Source organism: Mus musculus, chromosome 4, assembly GCF_000001635.26.
Source record: "Mus musculus strain C57BL/6J chromosome 4, GRCm38.p6 C57BL/6J".
Lineage (NCBI taxonomy): Eukaryota > Metazoa > Chordata > Mammalia > Rodentia > Muridae > Mus > Mus musculus.
The window spans coordinates 34572310-34594192 of record NC_000070.6 but is presented as its reverse complement, the minus strand read 5'-3'; the positions used below and the strand labels follow the sequence as shown (position 1 = coordinate 34594192).

Sequence of the window (21883 nt, the reverse complement as noted above, 5' to 3'; positions counted from 1 at the left end):
TTCACCTATGAACTGCTACTACACTTTGCTACACACAGATAGCAATCTGATTTATTGACATGTTAGGAAAAAGTCTGTCACTTTGAAATTAATTATAGTCAAACGCAGTTGCCTTTGTGTGGCTATACTTTTGGTTAAAAAAAAATCTGCTAGTATAAGGTTTGATTTTCAGATGTTAAGCATCACTGTAGACCATTGAACACTAACTAAATACAAAATTTCTCTGTATTTCCAAAAAGAAAAATCTTCATTTTGTGTTTTTTTGTTTTTTGTTTTTTGTTTTTGTTTTTTGTTTTTTGTTTTTTGTTTTTTCGAGACAGGGTTTCTCTGTGCAGCCCTGGCTGTCCTGGAACTCAATCTGTAGACCAGGCTGGCCTCGAACTCAGAAATCAGCCTGCCTCCTCTACCTCCCAAGTGCTGGGATTAAAGGCGTGCACCACCACGCCCGGCTCCATTTTGTGTTATTTTATAGTACATAGCTTGCTACTTTTTACTAATTTGGATTAGTAGGGAGAAAAAAATTTTATCTGGTAAGAAAATGGTACATTTTTTGGTATCTTCTAGTGGAAGACAAAGGGTTATATATTTAATATGCGTTATTTGAAGATTAGGAATTTAATGGAAGTTTGGTAGACAACTTTGATTTAGAGGGTAGTTTGAGGATGGGAGTGGTGGTTCTTGAGAGAGAAAGGCAGGCAGATCTCTGATATATATTTTTTTTAATTTCTACTTTTATTTTTATTTTTTGGCTAGATAGCCAGTCAGAGATAGCCAGTCAGGTTTAGCGGATGAGACCCTCTCTCAAACAAACAGGCATTGTAATACAAATTGCTTTTTGGTGTTTTCAACTTTAAATAAATACGGTTTATGATTTGGTTGGCATTTGACTGTAGAAAAAAATATAGCTCTGATTGCTTCATATTTATTGTGTCACAGTATAATTTTTAGCCTAGCTATTTATTTCATGTTCACGAGGAGGGCCGACCAAGAACTCTGACTTCCATCTTGTCTCTTTCAGCTACTTCTTACACCTCAGTTTCCCTTTAAACTAAGTAAAAAGGCATTACAGGTTCTGACCAACATCTTTTTGTATCATGATTTCTCAATTCAAAGCTTCATCAAAGGAATTAAGGTAAGAAAATCTGAAATTGATGAATTTGAAAGTGTGCTGTCTAATTCTAATTAGTTAACATTATTTCAGATTGAGTAGTGTGATAACTAAGGCATTTTAGTAGCAAGATTTAGAAAAAGGAAATTGCATTTTTTTTCTAGGTTTTACCTTTCCTTTATTATGCTGAAGTCACCTATAGAAGACAGAATTAGGATTGTCAGTAATGGATGCATTCTAGCTAGTCTTAACCATTGAGTGTGGCAGAGAGGGAAAGGACTTATTTTTGTTTAGGACTTGATGAAATTGTGGTGTCTTTTTACCTAAGAAATGCCATTAACCTTTGATGGGCCAGAGAGGTAACTCTTTAGCTTTGTGTCTTGGTGTCTTTTTGAGTTGGTTAAATGATAATATTAATTACTTTTCTTGACAACTCCCTAAGTTGTCAAAGTATAGTCATTGTGAGTATATGGCAGTTGTCAGTGTCATTAAGACTTATGCGTTTTAACCTTTATATGTAAGTTACATATGTATATGTTATAACGTTTATGTGTAAGTGTCATGGTTTGTATATTCTTGGACCAGGGCGTGGCACCATTTGTAGGTGTGGCCTTGTTGGAATAGGTGTGACTTGGTTGGAGTAGGTGTGACACTGTGGATGTGGGCTTAAGACCCTCACCCTAGTTGCCTGGAAGTCAGTCTTCCACTAGCAGCCTTTGGATGAAGATGTAGAACTCTCAGCTCTGCCTGCATCATGCCTGCCTGGATGCTGCCATGCTCCCACCTTGATGATAATGGACTGAACTTCTGAACCTGTAAGCCAGCCCCAATTAAATGTTGTCTTTTGTAAGACTTGCCTTGGTCATGGTGTCTGTTCGAAGGAGTAAAACTGTAACTAAGACAGAAGTTGGTACCAGGAGTGGGGTATTGCTGTGAGAGGCCTGACCATGCTTTTATTTGAAAGAATGTGGATTTTGGAACTTTGGATTTGGAATACAGTGGAATGCTTTAAATGGGGCTTAATGGGTCATCATAGTAGGAATATGGAAGACTTTGTTGCTGGGAATAATTTGAACTATGTTGACCTGGCCCAAGAGATTTCAAAGGAGAAGAATTTCAGAATGTGGTATAAAGACTATTTTTATGGTATCTTGGTGAAGAATGTGACAACTTTTTGCTCTTGTCTGAAAAGTCTGCCTGAGGCTAAGGTGAAGAGACTCAGATTAATTGCATTGACAAAGGAAGTTTCAAAAAAGCCCAGCAAAGACTTTGTTCTCTGGTTAAGTCTTATGAAGAGAAGTTTGAACAAGCATAGCAAGCTTAGAAAGGAAAAATATAAAATATATAGTTCTACTCTTAAAGGGGTACCAAGAAGTAAAATGGAGCAAAATCCTGTGTTCTAGGAGATAATAGATTAAGGGTATGGGATCTTGGAGCAAGATCCTACCCAGCTAAATTTAGATCCAGGCATGGTGGTACACACTTTTAATCCCAGGAGACAGGCATGCTGATCTCTGCGTTCAAGGTCAATCTACAGAGCAAGATCCAGGACAGCCAGGTTTAGGCAGTGAAGGAGATGGAAAACAGAAAGCCAGTGATAATGTAATAGTACAAGGGGATCATTTTCTAGTTCCTGCAAGCAGCAGAACTTGGCAGCTTCAGCCATGTGGCTCTGGCTCTAGAGTTAAGAATAGAAGAAACTACTGGGACAATTTATGCTGGGTAGCTGGAGCTAAGAAATTAGCAGTGATTAAGAAGAGACCAGCATCACTGAGGTGAAATCTGGGAATTGTTTTCTGGGAGCGCAAAGAAGCTGTGTTCCAGAGATAGCCAAGTTTGTACCTGGTGCTGCAGTTGGACTTGGTAATGTGTAAGAGTCACCCAGGTGGTACTGGTTTTGAAGGCATGAAGATGTCATGAAGAACAGCTGAGGCTTGGCATTGTGAGAGGTCATGGAAGGCCATTGGAGAAGGTGCAGCCTCAGTTGTAGTTGATGGCCCAGGACTGAAGGGGTCATACAAAAGATTTGAGGTGTGGCAACATGAAGAGAACCTATGAAAGGCTATTGGTGAAGTTGAGTTGGAGTGGAACACCCCAGTGTATTGGAGATGTCAGTACCATAGGATGATCACCAAGAACAACAGCCGTAGTGGAGTGGATCAACCTGAGCTTAGAGTGCTACAGAGGGCAGAGCTGGAGAAGTGATGCCAGCCCTTAAGAGGAGTTGAAAAGATCAAGTGGAATCCCAGACACTGAAACAAGAAGCTGTAACATTGAAATTGCCTCGGAAACTCAAAGATGTTAAAGATGCCAGAGCCATGGGATACATGCTGAGGAAAGCTGCTAACAGGGAGTGGAACCAGCCCAGGAGAAAACAGTTTGTTGCAGTCAACAAAGATGAAAAAGGAGTGGAAATCTGAAGACCGATTTGATATCAGTCATGGAGATGCAGAGTTTGGAGTTTGCCCAGCTGGTTTCCTGCCTTGCTTTGGGGATTACAGTTAAGTGATTGGATGAATCTCAGAAGAGACCTTGAACTTTGGACTTTTAACATTGTTGAGACTGCTATAGACTGTAAGGACTTTGAAAGTTGGACTAAATTCATTTTGCATTATGCTATGTTTAAGTATGCCTCCCCCCCACCCCAGACTCGTGTGTTTGAACAAGTCTATGGGGGCCAGGGAGTGGAATGTCATGGTTTGTATATTCTTGGACCAGGGAGTGGCACCATTTGGAGGTGTGGCCTTGTTGGAATAGGTATGACCTGGTTGGCATAGGTATGTCACTGTGGGTATGGGCTTAAGACCCTCACCCTAGTTGCCTAGAAGTCAGTCTTCCAGTAGCAGTCTTGGGATGAAGATGTAGACCTCTCAGCTCCTCCTGCACCATGCCTGCCTGGATGCTGCCATGCTCCCTTGATGATAATAGACTGAACTTCTGAACCTGTAATCCAGCCCCAATTAAATGTTTTTTTTATAAGACTTGCCTTGGTCATGGTGTCTGTTCACAGCAGTAAAAACCCTAACTAAGACAATAAGTTAATGTGACAACCTTCATCTTTTTATAGTGTTTGAAACTCATAAAATTTTTTTTTTTTTTTATTTTGTTTTGCTTTTTGAGATAGGGTTTCTCTGTATAGCCCTGGCTGTCCTGGAACTCTCTTTGTGAACTAGGCTGGCCTTGAATTTAGAGACTTACCTGCCTTTTCCTCTTGAGTACTGGGATTAAATTTGTCTGCTACCACCTCCTGACCCAAGATATCCTTCCATATGTAGTCTTCCTGCATATAATCACAGTGGTTTGATTCACTGACTTTTTTTTTAAAAAGGATTTTAAATCAAGACAGAATTTACCTTAGCAATTTATGAAATTAAATGAAAGAATAACCTCTAAAATTTGTTCTGCCATTCATTTTGTTTATTTATGAAATACTGGGTACTTACATTAAGGAAGGCACTGTGCTGAGCCCTAGATGTACAGAAGAAAAAGAAATCTGTCTTCAAAGTGTTCATTGTCCAGTAGAGGTGGCAAGAAAGTAAACCCACAGTTAAAATTCTGAGTCAGCCATGCCAGAAAAAAACATCCTTAGAGGTTTATGAAAGAAAAAACAAGAATAAGGCAAGTTTCAAGTCAGTATACTTAAAGAGGTAATACAGATCAGAGCAGAAACAAATGAAATGGAGATTAGAAACTCTAGGAAGAGGCAAAAGTTGTTTCTTTGAAAACATAAGCTCGATAAGCTCATAGCCAAACTAACTACCCCAAAACGACTTGAGTGAAATTGAGAGGAAAAAGATATACTGTAACTCATACCGCTGGAATAATTAAGAAGAAAATAAGAAAACTTAATTCCAGTGAACTAGAAAATAGAAAAAGATAAATAATTTCTAGAACCAACTAAGCGATGAATAATAAGTTATCCATGAAGGAAAGGCCTGGACCACGCAGTTCTCCTGCCAGATATACTGTGGCTTTTAAGAATAACTAATACTGCTGTTTCTCAGACTACTCCATAAAATATGAGAATATTTAGTAAAGGTAGTATTATCTTGACACTGGCACCAGGTCAATACTTAATCACTACATCAAAAAACCTACATATTGCCGGGTGTGGTGGCATATACCTTTAATCCCAGCACTTGGGAGGCAGAGGCAGATGGATTTCTGAGTTCGAGGCCAGCCTGGTCTACAAAGTGAGTTCCAGGACAGCCGGGCTATACAGAGAAACCCTGTCTCGAAAAAACAAAAAAAACAAAAAAAAAAAAAAAACCCAACCAACCAACCAAACAAAAAGCAAAAAAAACCCTACATATTAATTTCTGAGGTTCATATAGATTCAAAGATTATCAGTAAACTCACAACCCAAATCAATCAACACAAAGATCGAACACCGTGACTAAATTGGCTCGATTTCAAGGCTACTAGGAGGCTGGTTGCTACTGTACAATTTAATGCAGGCAATGTAGTACATCAGTGGACTCAGACAGAAACCATGTGACAGTCTTAATAGGCACAAAAGGGGCCTTTGACAAGTTGGAATTATTTTGCCTAAAAGATCCAAGGAATCTAGGAATAGACCAAAAAAAAAAAAAAAAAAAAAAAAAAAAAAAAAAAAAAAAATCACAGTAACCTGTAGCCTCCCAAATATTTTAAAATTTGTTTATAGAAGAGCATGTTGAATTATTAATCCTGTGGAGAATCATATTTTCTACTGACTAGAATCTGTTTTCTCCATTGCTTAAGGAACTAGCTATTCAGTAACACTGTGTGCTAGTTAGTTTTTGTCCATTTGATGTAAAGTTACCTGGGAAGAAAACCTCAATTGAGGAAATTCCTTCCTCACATTGGCTTCATCTTTGTGGCTTTTTCTTCATAGTTGATTATTGGAAAGTCAGCCTTCTGTGGGTCGTGGTATAAGTGCATAAGAAAAGTAGCTGACCCTGAGCCTAAAAACAGATAGTAAGCGCCGTTTCTCCCCATCCCTACTTCTGCTCCTCAGAGAGCTGCTGCCCTGACTTCTCCAGGTATCGCTCTGGGGCTGGGGTATATAAGCCAAATAAACCCTTTCTTGGCAAAGTTGCTTTTGATTATTGTATTTATTAGAGAAACTAGGGATACAGGTTATCCGGGAAAAAAAAAATCAGTCTTGAGAAACATGCTTAGAATTAAAAAAAAGTTTGATAATCTTATATTTCATCTTATAAATTATAGTAGAATTTTAAAATAAATTACCTTAGGAGATGACAGTGAGTACTTTAGTAGTCAGTGTGCCTTTTTTTTTTTTCTCGAATGGCATGAAACTGAATTTGAAGGTACAGATTTTCGTTATTTTTATCAGTCAGCACAGTTCCTACCGCTGCAGCGTTATGTTTCTTTGAACAGGTAGATCTGGTAATACAGTAATTTGGGGTGAAACATTTACTGGATCTTTAGGTCATATGCATCCATTTATGTTGTTTCCTTACCCGGTCCATAGAACTGCAGCCTTGGAAATATTAAAGTTGTATAGGTACTGCTACAATGTTATTATGACATGATTACTTACATACTTATTTTTGTTCTATGTGTATGGGTATATTTCCTGTGAGTGTGCTTGTTCCCCACATGTGCAGTGCCTTAAAGGCCAGAAGAGAGTATTGCATTCTGTGGAGCTGAAGGTGCCGGTGGTTGGTAGCTGCCTTCCGGTTGCTGAGAACCGAACCTGGTAACAAGTGCTCCTCGTTGCTGAGCCATCTCAGACTTCAGCCCCCACCATAAATAAATAGTCTTAAGGACAGGCGATGGTGGCACACACCTTTACCCCCAGCTCTCAGGAGGTAGTGGCAGTCAGATCTCTGTGAGTTTGAGGGGCAGCCTGGTCTAGACCATTCCAGGGCAGCCAGAGCTGAAACCCTTTCTTGAAAAACCAAAACAAACAAAAACAAAAAACCCAATCAAACAACAAAACAAAGGGTAAAACATTGACTGCCACACTGTAATAAAGACCTTCGTATTTCTTTCAGCTTTCTCTACTAGAACATTTTTATTCCCAGCCCCTAAGTGTTCTGTGCTGCGATCTCTCAGAAGCCAAGAAAAGAGTAAATGTTTTCTCAGTTAGTCAATGTGAAAACATCCGCCGCCTTCCTTCATTTAGGAGGTAAGATAAGTATATTTAATGTGTCTTGTATTAGAGACTAGAATGAACTAAAGACTTCTGGCTTCAGTTGTTTTTGAAGTTAGGAATGAAATAATAAGCCTTTCATTTTGCAGTATAGAACCATGCTGCTTTTAAGGATAGAATTTCCTTGCTTGATTCAAAATTTTGACATAAATTTTTTACTAATATTTTATACAATTTGCAAGTTCTCCAGAGTTATCTTGGAGAAATAACTCTTCCTATTTCTCGGGTATATAGCCTTAATGACTTCACTAGTTATCATTAAATTAGTAATCAAAAACTGATGTCTTGAATGAGTTTTTGAAAAGAAATGAAAAAAGTTTGGAAACCAGTCTAGCTAGCAATTTTTTCTAACACGCCATTCAACTATATAAAGTGCTAACATTCCTCTTTTTTCTTTATGGGATACTAAAATGTTAGGTACGTGGAAAACCAGCCTTTGGGAAAGCAAGTGGCACTGCTGACAAATGAGACCTTCTTAAAGGTGGGATGTGTGTGTGTCTTACTGACTTGTTCTTGACTCCATGCAAAAGAGTGTGCATTAATAAAGCATCCATTAACTTTATTAAAAATATCTGTATGTCGTAATACTTAGATGATGGGGTACTCCTCCATGTAACCAACATGACAAAGCCTTGTTTAAAAGGTTTTTTCCAAGAAAAAAAATTCTCTGGTGTTCTATTTTGGAAGCATTTTTATATCAACCAAGAGCTGTATTGATTATATATATAGATATAGATATTAAATTAGTAATCATTAGTAATCAAAAACTGATGTCTTGAATGAGTTTTTGAAAAGAAATGAAAAAAGTTTGGAAACCAGTCTAGCTAGCAATTTTTTCTAACACGCCATTCAACTATATAAATATATATGTCATATGACATATGATATATATATAAGATTGTTATAAATAAAAGCATGTAGAAGCTAGGTAGCATAACCATTTATTGCTGAGTGGATAGGATTGATTTTATTTGAAGATTTATTATTTATTACTAATCTAGCACCAATACTAAATTACAGTGTCAGTTCTTATGTGTGTAAAATACAGCCAGATTGGGTACTAAACAATTGTCTGGACTGTATCCTAAATTTGATTTGCCAAGTTTTCATGAATTACGAAGAGTAACTTGTAGTTCTAAATCCTCATCAGTTTTCTAGAGAGTATGTATCAATGAAGTCATTTTTAAATTTTATTTTACTACCATGCATATTATTATTCTGTGATTTTTTTTTAGGAGAAAACTCAATCATTGCTGGAAGACCTGCATGTTTACCATATCAATTACTTCCTTGTCTTGAGATGTCTTCATAATTTTACCTCTTCTCTTCCCAAGTACCCACTGGGTCGACAGGTAAGTAAAATGTCCTCCTTGGGAGTCAACAAAGTCAGAATAATAGTACTTTCTTGTTTTGATTTCTCGATTGCTCAGGCATCAGACTTTGAGATGAAGCCAGCTCTTACAGTAAGAACAATCCATTCCAGCTGTTCACGTTACTAATAATAGAAAATGGCTTTGTTCTGAAAGTTAGAGCTGGAAATAGCCACGTGAATCCCAGTGCATTGTCTCCTCTGTACTTGTGCTGTAGTGTATAGCCTTGCGAATTTGGGTCTCTCTGTCTGTCCTGTGCATAGGGAGAGCTAGTTCTCTACCCCTGGGGAAATGGGAGATGGAGACTGTTTGAAAGTATTTGGTGGTTAATTTTACATTGTACCAAGAGTTAAAACAAACACAGTACTTCTGCTCTTTGCAAAATTATGCTGACGTGACCTTTTTATTATATCCCTAACCTACGAGCCCTGTGTGGGAGGCATGTGGATGGGAGAATAATTAATCCCCAGATCCTTAGATCAGATTAGAGATTGACTAGAACAATGGCCTGTGTGAGGTTCTGCTAACTTAGCTATTAAACTTTCAATCAGTTGTTTATTCCATCTCTAATGATACTTTAATTGCATCAACATGATGATTTTGCACAACTAGTAGCCTATAAACTTGGTATGTGGTTTTTATTTCTCATAAATCATATCCTACATTTCTAGATTAGGGAGCTGTATTGCACATGTTTAGAAAAGAAGATATGGGATTCGGAGGAGTACAAGTCAGCCTTGCAGCTGCTGAGGTAACTTCTGTTGTTCTTTTTTGTGTGTCTGCTTTAAGCCTGCCAGTATCACCTTCCTCCAGAACTCCTGTCTGCCCAAAAGCTTCCTGTGTAGCCTGTATGTAAGAATATTTAAACACCTTTTGAATTGATGCGTGCAGTCTCTAGTGGTGTTGATGCAGCAACCATCTATTTCTTAATGCCGTCTGTGCTTCCAGGGCACCTTCTCAGCACACAGCACGTGACAGGTGACTAGCATAGTGAGCTCTACATTCGGCCCTGAAGTTGCTCATATGATATAATTAGAAAACATTTTAATCTATTGATTTTGGGCCAAATGTAACCAAACTATCATTGTAAAAAGACTTCAGTTGTTTAGAGCCCTGCTTCCCCCACCCCACCCTCTCTTTTTTTTTCTGTTTTTTAAAATTTGGCTGTTTAGTGCATACCCAGCTCTGAGACCTCTTGTTTACCTTCATCACTTGAATGTGTCTGATTTGCACTCTTATTTTTTAACATTTTCTTCTCAGGGATCTAGGACCCAATTTTTTTGTGATACAGGGTAACAACTGATCTTAGCTGCTTTGGAGCCAAACTGAGACAGTGAAAGAACTTTAGGGTTCACAGTAAGGGAAAGTGGGGATGCATAGTGTTACTTGAGGTAGAAGGAGGCCATGGTGTCAAGGGGTCAAGTGTTGGCAGCCTTTAGTTAGATTTATAAAGTTTTAGGCATTGGAATCTGGAAGACATCAATCGTGAATGAACAGAAAGACAGAGATTTAGGGAGTGCTCAAGGAAGGCTTTGATTGTTTGGCATAGATTCCTATCTGAATTTAATTTTGGGTTCTCTTGTGAAGAAAAAGTTAAAGTACTCAACTGGTTTACTCTTTCAGTAGGTATCTCCTGGTTCTCATTTTCAGTATTTCCTGGAAAATAGATTAATCTTCAACAAGGGGACTCAGTAACATTCTGAAATCTCACATATGTGATAAACCTTGCAAAACTGTTTAATGGTTGTGGCTGTACTTTGCTATTGCATTTTAAGACCATGTAGGTATCCATTATTTTGAAAGTCATCAGTCTCCTTGAGTCCTTCCTGTAGGTATGGGTCACCGCCATGGAAATCCCTGTTGACCATGTAGCTGCCTGTGGAAGCATCTGGGGCATGCCCGTTTCCACCAACTCTCTTCCCTAGGGGACGTATACTGGCTGGAGCCCAGCCTTTGGAGATTTCATGGCCTCTGTTCAGGACAAACAACTTACCCAAGGAGTCCCTTTAAGAGAAAGGGACACACATTTACTGTGGTTTTGGGCCCTCTTAGCCTTGTTGCTGTTGGCCTCCAAGGTTTGGGTGCTGAACTCAGAAAGAAGGTCTTGCCAGTCTTGTAATTTTCACTTTCCAATCTGACTGAGTTTCCCTAAGTGATTAAAAGCTAACAAGTTAGGGACTGGAGAGGGGCCTCAGTGCTTGCTGCTCTTGGAGAGGACCTGGGTTCAGACCTCATTGTGGCTGGAAGCTCACTGGTGAGCTAGCTTAGCCCAAAACCTCAGGGTTTGGGTTCAGTGAGAGACCCTGTCTCCAAAACTAAGGTGGAGGGCTGGCTTTTCAGTTGGCTCCACACACATCGCAGCTTGAGCAAGTCATTGATAGCCATATAAAGGAGAGACCTGACATTCACAAGTTGTCCTGTGGCCTCCACACGTGCTGTAACATTCTTGTGCACACACATGTGCACTAACACAAACACACCTAAGTAACGGAGACTTAAAAAAGGGTGTGGAGCTGGAGCAATAGGGAGGACCCCTGCTGTCATCCCTTGCATGTATCCTACATACATACACATGGGTACTTCTACCCACACACTCATGTGCATTGTCTTAGGCACTGTTCTGTTGCTGTGAAGAAATACCAAGGCCATGACAACTCTTATGAAATAGAGCATTTATCTGGGGGCTTGTCACAGTTGCAGAGGTTGATCATTATCCTCTTGTGGGGAGAGGAGAAGGCATAGCAGCAGGTGAGGCAGCAGGAGCTGAGGGCTACATGCTAGTCCCTAGGCAGAGGAGAGGCAGAGATCATGACAGAGAGCACCAGTACACTTGGCACACACAGGCAAGTGCCTCGGTCTGGCATGTGCTTTGGAAACCTCAAAACCCACCCCCCAGTGACACACTTTCTCCAAGGAGGCCACACCTCCTGATCCTTACAATTCTTTTAGAATTCTACTCGGTGACTAAGTGTTCAAATATATGAGCCGTGGGGGGTGGGGGTGGGGCATTGTATTTAAAGTCACCGTGTGCATTCTCCTCACGCATGCAGATAGCAGTCACTTCCATAGTGAGAAAGGGAACCAAAATGAGAGGTAGGTTTTTATCAAGGTTTAAACTTTCCTCAGTAGGTACAAATGTGGAGGTAAACACAGTATTCAGTTATTTTCCTTTTGAGATAATGCCTCCTTGGGTAGCAGAGGCCCGGCCTTGAACTCAGAATCCTTATGCCTCTGGCAGTGTACATGCCACACCTAGCAACCGGAACTTGTTAGAAAGAAGTCTGTTAACTAGATTTATTTTTAGTCCTCATTCCCTGCATGCCCTGAAGAACAGACGGGCACCGTAGGACGTTACTTACTTTTTGTTGCTGTGATAAATCACCATGACCAAGGCAGTGTATAGAAGGGAGCTGCGGGGGTTTACTTTGTGGTGGTAGCAGGCAGCACTGCAGCAGGTGGCAGGCTTCTGGAATGTCTTAGTCAGGGTTTTTGGGGAGGAAAGGGTTTATTCGGCTTACACTTCCACATTGCTGTTGATCACCAAAGGAAGTCAGGACTGGAACTCAAGCAGGTCAGGAAGCAGAAGCTGATGCAGAGGCCATGGAGGGATGTTCTTTATTGGCTTGCCTCACCTGGCTTGCTCAGCCTGCTCTCTTATCACCACCCACAAGGGGCCTTTCCCCCCTTGATCACTAATTGAGAAAATGCCTTTCAGTTGGATCTCATGGAGGCATTTCCTCAACTGAAGCTCCTTTCTCTGTGATAACTCCAGCTGTGTCAAGTTGACACAAAACTAGCCAGTACATGGAACCACAAGGATTACAGAGCTGGCCTCCAGCTTCCGGTGCTGTGTTGTCTCCAGCAAGGCTGCACTTCCTCTGCCTCCCCAGACAGCACCACTACCTGATACTCAAATGTGCAAACACATGAACATACAGGGGACATTCTTACTCAAGCTGACCCAAATTCTAAAAACTGGAATACAATTATTAGTGATTTAGGTGCACTGTAACTATGAAACTGAAATTTCTTACTATATGGAAAATAAATCCCCAAAGAAATTTGATTTTCACTGAAAAGTTTTGTTTCTGAGGCAGGCTTTGTACTCCTTGCTGGTCTAGCTAAGAGGATTTAGTCCAGCCATGAGTCACTGCAGTTCCTCCCCAGTGCTGGGGTTACAGGTGCATGACACCATGCTCAGACCTTTTTTCCCCATTTTAAAAATGTCATTAAATTGTTTTTGTGTGTTTATAAATTTAGAATAGAAGGTTTCTGAGACTTTGCTAGTCCAGGATGGCACTGAGGTAAGCTGGTATTGCTAGGGAGTAAGCAAGTTTACCCCAAGTCACCTCTCCAGCACCCCGGGCAATTGATGCCTTGTGTTATAACTTTATTATTGGAATCTGTCATCCCTCTCCTCTTAGGTAGTCCCAAATTCATAAATTCATTGATGTGGAAAAAACTTACTCATAAAATTTCGGGTTTAGTAATCTGGTTGGAGCCCATAAATGTCAATCCAGTAGGGTACAGTTCCTGGACTATAGAAGTAATGCTGATAACAGGAACTGCCTTTTATTGAGCGAGCGCTTGCTGTGTGCCAGTACTATCGTAGGCACCCTGAGCACATTTTGCAGTCCAGTGCAGCACACCTTTCCGGCAGGTTAGTTAGCCACGTTTTCCCTGGGAATCTGAACCATAGAAAGGGACTAAGGGACTTGCATGAGATTGTTTCACTGCTAATAGGTTCATAATTCAGACTAAAAGGCGCGCGTACCTTCAAAATTTATTTGCCTAGATCTAAAGTGGAAGTTGGGGCTATAAATAAAGCAAAACCAATAAATACCAAGTATAGTTTCCATGTTTTTATTAAGCTGAGCTCAACAGCGCTGAGGATCAGACATAGCAGTTCTAACAAGGACTGGTACACTGGGGCCACCACCAAAGACACGTGATGGAGAAGCTTGCAGCTTCGCAGCAAATGTCTCCCTCCTGTAGACTCATAAGGCATGTACAAAACATCAGAGACAGTTTCTGCTGTTTGTATAAAGTCTGAAAAACAGCCTTTCCTAGTTGGCAGAACAGGAGCGTAAATGTAAATCTTCAAAATCTAGCATATTTTCTTTTGCATTCCAAACAGAAATGTATCTCATTTAGGTATGTCTTCCACGCTCAGAGGTTCTAAACGGTTTCAAAATGAGCCAGGAGTAATAGCTTCTGTGGCCTCCAACACCTCACTCACCACGACCATCTCAGCACATAGTACAGACAGAAAAACGAAACACTGTTCAGTCTACATGTCCTAAGTGCGTTGTTAGGAGCTTACTGCAAAACAAACTCATACATTGAAGTTGTCATGGATTCGACTCTCAATGTGGAATTCTAGGTCTGAATTTGGTGCTTAATTTCTTGTTGGCACCTAGGGGCGGGGGCATGTATGTGGAAGTCAGAGGACGACTCTCTGGGTAGTTTTCTCCTTCTACTATGTGAGTTTGCAGGGATCAAACTCAGGTTATAAAGTGCCGCCATTTCCCTGGCTCCTTTCACTGGCTCCGGCTGTTGACATAAGTCCTGTCTTAGTTAAGTTCCTCTTGCTGGGATGAAACACTATTACCAAAAGTAACTTGATGAGGTGCGCTAGTTTTCTACTTGTGCTACATGGCCTGTCCCTGTCTGTCTAGAATGCTGGCAAAGGATGAACTGGTGAGCATACTTCAGCGCTGTATTGAGGTTTTAGATTCCTCTACTGAAAAGCAGCTTGGCAACACAACACAGAAAATAAAGGATTTCCTGACCCAGTTTCAGAACCTCGATGGTAAGTGTAATATCCCGCCCTGCCAGTCCTTTAACCAGAGTGTCATCAAAACGCCTCGGTGTCAGTCAGCAGACCAGTCTCTGAAGGTAACATCTTAACAAGTGCAAACAGGCAAAGGCATTTCGCCTCTGGATTTGTTTTAAACAATGTAGAAAATCAAATGGAAGAACATCATTTTCATTCTTCAGGTGAGAATGGGTGGCAGGCAGTTCTCATTCTCTGGATAGACCATTCTGTACTCTTGCCTTATCTGGGGTGCTGTGACGGGGTGAGGAAAGAGGCTTGCCTCATGGCATCATGGAAATACCTGCTTTGGAATGTTTGTTTGACTCCCTCCTGTGGCAGATATTCCTTTGTCTTTAAACTCCTTTACTTATAGCAAGCTGTCTGTGTGGAAATGTGTCCTCAGACCCCTGTAGCTCCTCTGCAGGGGGTCTCTGACAGGTGCTCAGTTACAGATTAAGGTGGTAAGCAGTGCCAATTTGCTTCCTCCAAGTTATGTGTGAGAGGGAGCTCCACAGCAGTGACCCTGAACCATTTCACAGAAGTAAAAACCTTAAAAGTCTACAAGTTGAGATCATTCCAGCTACGAGAAACTCAACTCTGAGAAGAAAAGTAAACTGCTTTATACTTCACAGCTATTGATACAGCACACAGACTAGAGCCAATCTCTCTTGGCTTCCAGCTCAGTGAGTGAGTGTGTTTGTATGTGTGTGTGTGTAAGATCAGATCACAGTTGCACTCTCACCAATGAGAAGCAACTCTTAAGGACATAAAGAGACTGTAGATACCATAATTTTAATTAGAGTTCATGTAATGTGACCTAGCGAACAAATCCTATGATAAATTAGCATTAAGTGATTATCATTTTTCAAATGGTAAGGCTGAAGATTAAAATGTTTGACAACAGTATAAAGAATAGTGTTTTATGAATCAAAACAACACCATCCTGCTGATTTGTCTTTATTTCTTGGTTTAAAAAACCAATTGTTATTAATAACAAAGTATACTTAAAATTTTCACAAGAAGAAATATTTGGTTATTTGCCACCTATGGTTTCTTTACACTGTTGGCATATTTATTTTAATTTAGAATTAAATTGGAGAGGGTTAAATCAGGCTGGGTGTTATAATCAGTTTTAAACACGGTAATGGAATGGAATAAAATAAAGAATTTAGCTAGCAGTTATCCTAACCTTAGGTTATAACTTTCTAAAATCAAGAGTTATCTTCTGGTTCTTTAAGAATATACATTCTTTAGCTAATTTTTATATCATATTTGAACCAAATCATTGTCAGGTTCCCAAGTCAGAGCGAGTACCACATCCTCCTGCAGCATAGCCATACGTTTATATCAGTTAGGGGGACCTCTTCCTAGAGTTACTTTTATAGCTTTTATACACCTCCTTCCTTATGCTAAACGGTAATGAATCAAAAGCAGGACAGTGGAAGGTTGAGCGCAGGTGGATCGGAATGCTTCTAATCAAAGGGAAATAGTTTCAAGTCTGTATGATATTTTTATATAGGCTTTTGTTCTGCTGGCTAGAAACGCTTGAGTTCAGTAGCTAGTGATTGAAGATCTCACTACTATATAAACAATGTAATATGTATTGCCTTCAGCTTCTGGAAGGAGCATCATCTGCCTGTCTTGCTCATGTTTTAAAAAAGTATAAATTCTACTTCCAGTGTCTATTCTCTGTTGTATTCAAAGCAGATAGCAAAGAGGAAGAGGATGCCTGTGGATCACAGCCAAAGGGGCTGCAGAAGACAGACCTGTATCACCTTCAGAAGGTAGGCATCTTTCTCTTCCTTCCAGCTGCACTGGAGGTGGTTACCTTGTTTTAATTTGTGCTCTTGTCATCACTTTCATATCTTACTTCACAACCAGGAACAATATAGACAGACTGAAGCTAAAAACTCAGACATGCTGATGCCATCTACACTGTAGGAAGGGATTGGTTTTCTGTGCTAATTATAGAATTAGAAGGCAGGAAAGAAGTGCTACAGGAAATCTTGGGTAACTCCTGTGGAGACAGTGGAGACATTATATATACCAGGGAAATCGAAGTCCCTTTTGGGGGTCCTTAGTCTAGGTTCATGGAAAAAATTAACCAAGTGCCCAAACAAGCGGAGCAGCAATTTCTTAGGTGGTGTTGTTTTATTTTAAAGCTTCTCTCCAAACAAAGCATGCAAGCTGTACCTGTGGAAGCTGCCAAAAGTAAGGAAGATAGGCTGGCACAGCAGCAGGTAGCTGCGAGGCAGGAGGATAGCTTTAGAGACTATGGAAGCCCAGAGGATTAGGACATTTAAAAAGCGTACGTAGGCTTTGCCAATGTGCAATAGAAAAAAAAGGAGTAATTATGCCTGAGTCAGTACTCAGAAAGACTTACAAACCCAGAAACATCATGGAGGTTCTTTACTAACTACAGGAGATGTTGAACAGCTTTTCTAGGGGAGCCTCTCAGCCAGGCCCTCCATTGACTTAATTCTCAAGGGAGAAGACAGTAGCATGTCTCCACCTAGAGGTAGGTTCCATTCTGTACTATAATTCTGTTCTTTGTCTTGCTGTCATCCTAGAGTATACCTGCGCACAGTCTACAGTCTACTAGACAGTATAGAAAACAATTCTGAAGCCTTAAGGAAGACAACAGAAGTAAAGGGGACATGGGAATGTGATTTACAAAAAGAATATAATGTACTTATCTCTAAGTCAAATATTTTTGACCTCCCCCCAGCCCTCTAGTGCTGAGAAGCAAACCTAGGTGTCTCGCCACTAGCTAGAGCCATACCACTAAACTACAAATCTCAGCCTTTCTCTTTTTTACTGAACACTCATAGGGTAAAAAGGCATTTGATAGTCAGATGACCCTTCTTGTCCCATTTTACCAAGTTAAACTGTACAATAGAATTTCAGTCTGGGTGAAACTACACTCATAACATCTATTGTTCCTGTGGGCCAAAGCTGTGGATTGGTGTTTTCTTCCTCATGTTCCTAAATGAAAATGGTTTCTAAACAGTAAGCACTCTTGTATAACTGAACAGTGAAGTAAGCTGCTCTCTTCTTCCTTTGAACATTCACTTGGTCTATGTTTAAAGCAAAACACATAGAGGGGTAGCGTCTTCCCAGATTCTTAGCAGAAAATAAAGCACACGTTGATCTGGTTCTTGGTCTGCACTCTGTATAAGTAAGGGCATCAGCTGCTTCTCCATGTGAGTGACAGCTCTCAAAGTGTTTTTTTTCTGAAGTCAAAGATGTTATATATTTTTTTACCCTCTCCCTACTGTGTCCTGTAGTCCTTACTAGAAATGAAAGAGCTAAGGAGAACTAAGAAGCCAACCAAGTTTGAAATGCTCAGAGAAAATGTTATGAACTTCATCGACAACTTAGTGAGGTGAGTCTAATGCTTCGGTGAAGAACAGTAACCCTGTTCTTCCAAATGACACCAGGAACTCACTGCCCACAGCCAGGCCAGGGTGTTTCTCCCATCTGAGTGTTTTTCTTGATCTTCTGTCCTTGTTACCTAATCAAATGACTTCGTTTATTTTTTACTGTTGGTTTAGGAAGGCAGGTTTAAACTTCATCTAGCCAGTTAGGCCGGGTGAGGAAACACAGGACACTTCAGAGTATTCTGTCAAGTTTGCATTGTTCTTAGTTTTTCTGCCTGTAGTAGGATCTGGGTCAGCCCAGAAACAGACATTGTATACTAGCCATGCTACTGTTTTGTTGTGAGTGTTTTATCAGGACAACTAAGTATCAGCACCAAATCGATTCTGCCTGCAGTATCTACTCAGCAACTATCCAAGTCTCCTATCTAGTTTGTTTATCGGCCTTTCTTGGGGAGCCTGGATCATTCTGGGTATTTCCCAAAAGCCAGCTTTATGTGTGTACATGAAATCAACCATCCAGGTGACCTTATGGAAACAGGGACAGATTTAAAAGAATGTGAGTACACAAGAGATGACTTAGCTAGTTACAAACAGTGCAGAAGTAGAGGTCCAGCCTGTAACCCCAGCATTTGAGGCTAGAACAGGAAAAAATCTCTGGGCATTGCAGGCAAACATGACCCTGAGAGCCTGCCTCAAAAGGAAAGTAGGAAAAGTGCTGTTTTTAGATGAAGTTAGTTGAAGGCAGTTCAAACTGGTCAGGAGATGAGGCTGTGAATAAGAATGGTTTGTTTTTTTTTTTTGGGGGGGGGGTGTAGTTTTTTGGTGACTACAATGATCTTGACCATCCTGAAAGTGCAAATTTTCATTTCCCAGGACAGTGTTGAGGGCAGATCCAATTAGGAAAAATGCCTCAGAGATGTGCCCTGCTGCCTGGGGAAAACATTAATTCCAGATATCACAAATACAGAGAAAGTTTTAAAAGTAGTATTGACATATAAAACTAGGTGAAACTATATGGGTTCCATTACTTGGTGTTTGTTTGGTTGCTGAGTTCACTGTTTATTAAGCAGCAAATACTCATAGAAGATTGACAAAACTGTGGAATTGAAAACCAACCTGTACGTGTATGTATGTATGTATAAATGTATGTATCTAAAGCTGGCACCTGATTTCCCGGTTTCAGAGACTACCTTCTGCCTCCTGAGAGCCAGCCTCTGCATGAGGTAGTGTACTTCAGTGCTGCCAACACACTCCGTGAGCACTTAAATGCTGCTCCAAGAATCGCTCTTCACACTGCACTCAACAACCCATACTATTACCTGAAGGTAAGAAGGAAGCCCAACTCGCCCAGTTACTCACATTTTTCTAAAATAAAAAAAAAAAGAGTTCCTAGATTTTAGTTAAAGTGACTTAGCGATAGTAGCAGTCAGTAGTCAACTGAGGCTATGTGCATTTGCTCACATGTAAACTGTCTTTCATGGGAGATAGCCAGTGAGATGGGATTTGCCACTAAGCCTCATAACCTGAGTTTGGTATAAGGAGACAACCGACTCCAAAAAGTTGTCTTATGTTCTACACATTCATGACCACACACCAGAAGAAAAATTTGAACAAATCATAGGCAGAAAGCTTTAGAATGTAATATCTTACTCTTGTAAAAAATGAATTTTTTCCCCAGACATGTTTTTCTCTTTTTCTTCTCTTTTCTTTTTTTTTTTTGTATCTTTGTCCTGAAACTTGCTCTGTAGACCAGACTGGCCTCAAACTCAAGAGATCCACCTGCCTCTGCTCCCTGAGTTCTGGGACTAAAGGCTTAGACCACCACTGCCGAGCAGAAAAGGGTTCTTCTGTAGGTAACAACAGTTGGTCAGTGGCCAGGTAATAAGGCCTAATGAAAATATATAAAATTCCAAGTGCACATTTTAAATGGAAAAAAACACCCTGGAATTTCATCATGGATTTTAAATCCTAATAACAATCTATTCTGGGAGGATCTGCAGGGTACTGCTGTAGAAACTCCTAAAACAGCATACAAGGGAAGAAACAGCTGCCTAAAATCCAGAAAGTTACAAATTTCCGTTTCAAATGTTCAAAACTACCGTTGTTTTGAGAGATAAATGAACACTGTATTATAAGTAGGTAGATAGGGTTTTTGAACACGGGTGAATGTGCATGCTCGGGAAGTTGGAAGTTTTCCTTCCAGAAAAAGATGCTTTAGAAGGCACTTTTGAATGGATGTGGTAGCACGCTTGTAATTCTAGCTCTCCAGAGGTTCAGGCAAGAAGATCACCAAGTTCAGGGCCGGTATGAACTTACTGATACTTTGAAAAGAGTAAAGTGGGCAGTCAGTATAGCTCAGTAGATGAAGGGGCTTCTGATTACCTGCTAAGAAGCTTAATAGCCTGAGCTTGACCCCCTGGGCCCCTGTAAAAATGATTCCACAAATTTGTCATACATATACATACATACATACATATACACATAGTGATTATATTTTTAGTTAAAAAGTGGTTCCAAAAGATACCCCAAACTACTACCAGTTCCTTGCAAAATGGGGTACAGATGTGAAGTATGCGGAGGATACTGAATAGGAAGTTACTGGTCAGTGGTCTTCAATGATGGTAGGTAGCTACCAGGAGCTTGACAGTTTCCTATTTAAAACCTAATTATCTGTTTGGGCATGTGCTCATGTGGGTAAAGTACCTATAAGAGTGCAGAAGAAGGGATAAGATGCCCTGGAGCTGAAATGAAAGGTGTTGTGAGCTGATAGAGTAGGGAGCCTGGAGCCCAGCTCTGGTCCTCTGTGACATACAGCAGCAGATGCTATTAACTCCTGAGCATCTCTCCATTCTTAATAATTTCATGGTTCAATAAGAGGAGCGTCTGCTCAGATAGCTCAGTCATCAGGTGAAAGCATCTGCCTGACAGACTCAGACCACAGAGGGAAGAACAGTCTCCAACACCCAGGTGCTTCATCCCCTTTGCACAACAAATGAATCCAGGTTTTTGTAAAGAAAAACAACTTTTAATGTATGAGTTACAAACTAAAATATTTAGTGGTAGAGTTACAGAAACAAACTGATGTGGTCTTTCATGCATTTTGTGTATGAGATTTTGTTTCTTAATAAAACTGGGATTTCAAATAAGTTAAACCAATACTGACAGTTTCTATAGGGCTTGTGGTGTGAGGGCTGATTGCCTCCAGCTCTTTGCTGGTACTCTCTCCCAGTCTCTGCAGATGACTATATTTAAGGGGCAGCATCTGTTCACATGGATACACTCATTCACAGAAACAAAAATAAACCTGGGGGGTGAGAAGGACGCTCTGCACTGCTGGTTAGGCCATGTGGAGACCCTGGTTCCAAAACAGTAACAGAAAGTGCAGTGCTGAGAGCAGTCTCTTCTTTGGGAGATCACATTTACTCTACCCTACTCTACGATTACCAATGACAAGTGTTTACTAATGCCACATAACTGCTAGAATTGCCTTTATAACAAATGTTGGACGTAGCATTTTATTGGGTAATCATTCCCAGAGATTTCTAAACTTTTACAGCAAACTGAAACATGTGTTATGAGAGGCTCTACAAATAAAAATGAGATTAAAAAAAAAAAAGTCTTATGGGGAGAGTGGCTTAGAGCTAGAGGGATATAGCCAAGACTTGAAGTATGAAGAAAGGAAATGACAAGATCCTACTTTCTAATTTACTAAATTTAGGAGTTCAACTAATAGCTTTGGTTTTCATAATTTCTAAGATTTTAACTTTTAATCTGCTGTTTTTAGAATGAAGAACTGGAAGGATGTATTCCAAATACTGCCCCTGACATCTGCATAGCATACAAACTGCACCTGGAGTGTAGCCTGCTGATCAACCTCGTCGACTGGGCAGAGGTGGGTCACAAAGAACAAGTTAGGTGTTTAACTAGCGTTCCTAGCGGTTTGTGCTCCCCCCCCCCCCCCCCCCGTCTCTGTTTCGTTTGTAAAGCACAAATGTTGTTATGCTTCAGAAGTCCTAAGTAAGCTCCTATTCTGATCCTGTGTTTTTT

At 40.3% G+C, this 21883-nt stretch overlaps 1 protein-coding gene across 6 annotated transcripts in view; it reads left to right on the top strand.

The window, feature by feature from the left end:
• Orc3 (origin recognition complex, subunit 3) overlaps nt 1–21883 on the top strand; it is a 48183-nt gene that overhangs the window by 20771 nt on the left and 5529 nt on the right. For 2 of the 6 annotated variants that reach the window (NM_001159563.1, XM_030253654.1), the window contains 10 exons: nt 1019–1132; nt 7111–7244; nt 7686–7749; nt 8504–8620; nt 9310–9389; nt 14317–14450; nt 16164–16240; nt 17744–17841; nt 19020–19161; nt 21621–21728. In NM_001159563.1, the coding sequence (NP_001153035.1) occupies nt 1019–1132; nt 7111–7244; nt 7686–7749; nt 8504–8620; nt 9310–9389; nt 14317–14450; nt 16164–16240; nt 17744–17841; nt 19020–19161; nt 21621–21728 (1068 nt within the window). Of the gene's footprint in view, nt 1–1018; nt 1133–7110; nt 7245–7669; nt 7750–8503; nt 8621–9309; nt 9390–14316; nt 14451–16160; nt 16801–17743; nt 17842–19019; nt 19162–21620; nt 21729–21883 lie in introns of those variants that run through there. The other 4 variants (NM_015824.4, XM_017320309.2, XM_030253653.1 and 1 more) reach the window with 3 other exon arrangements.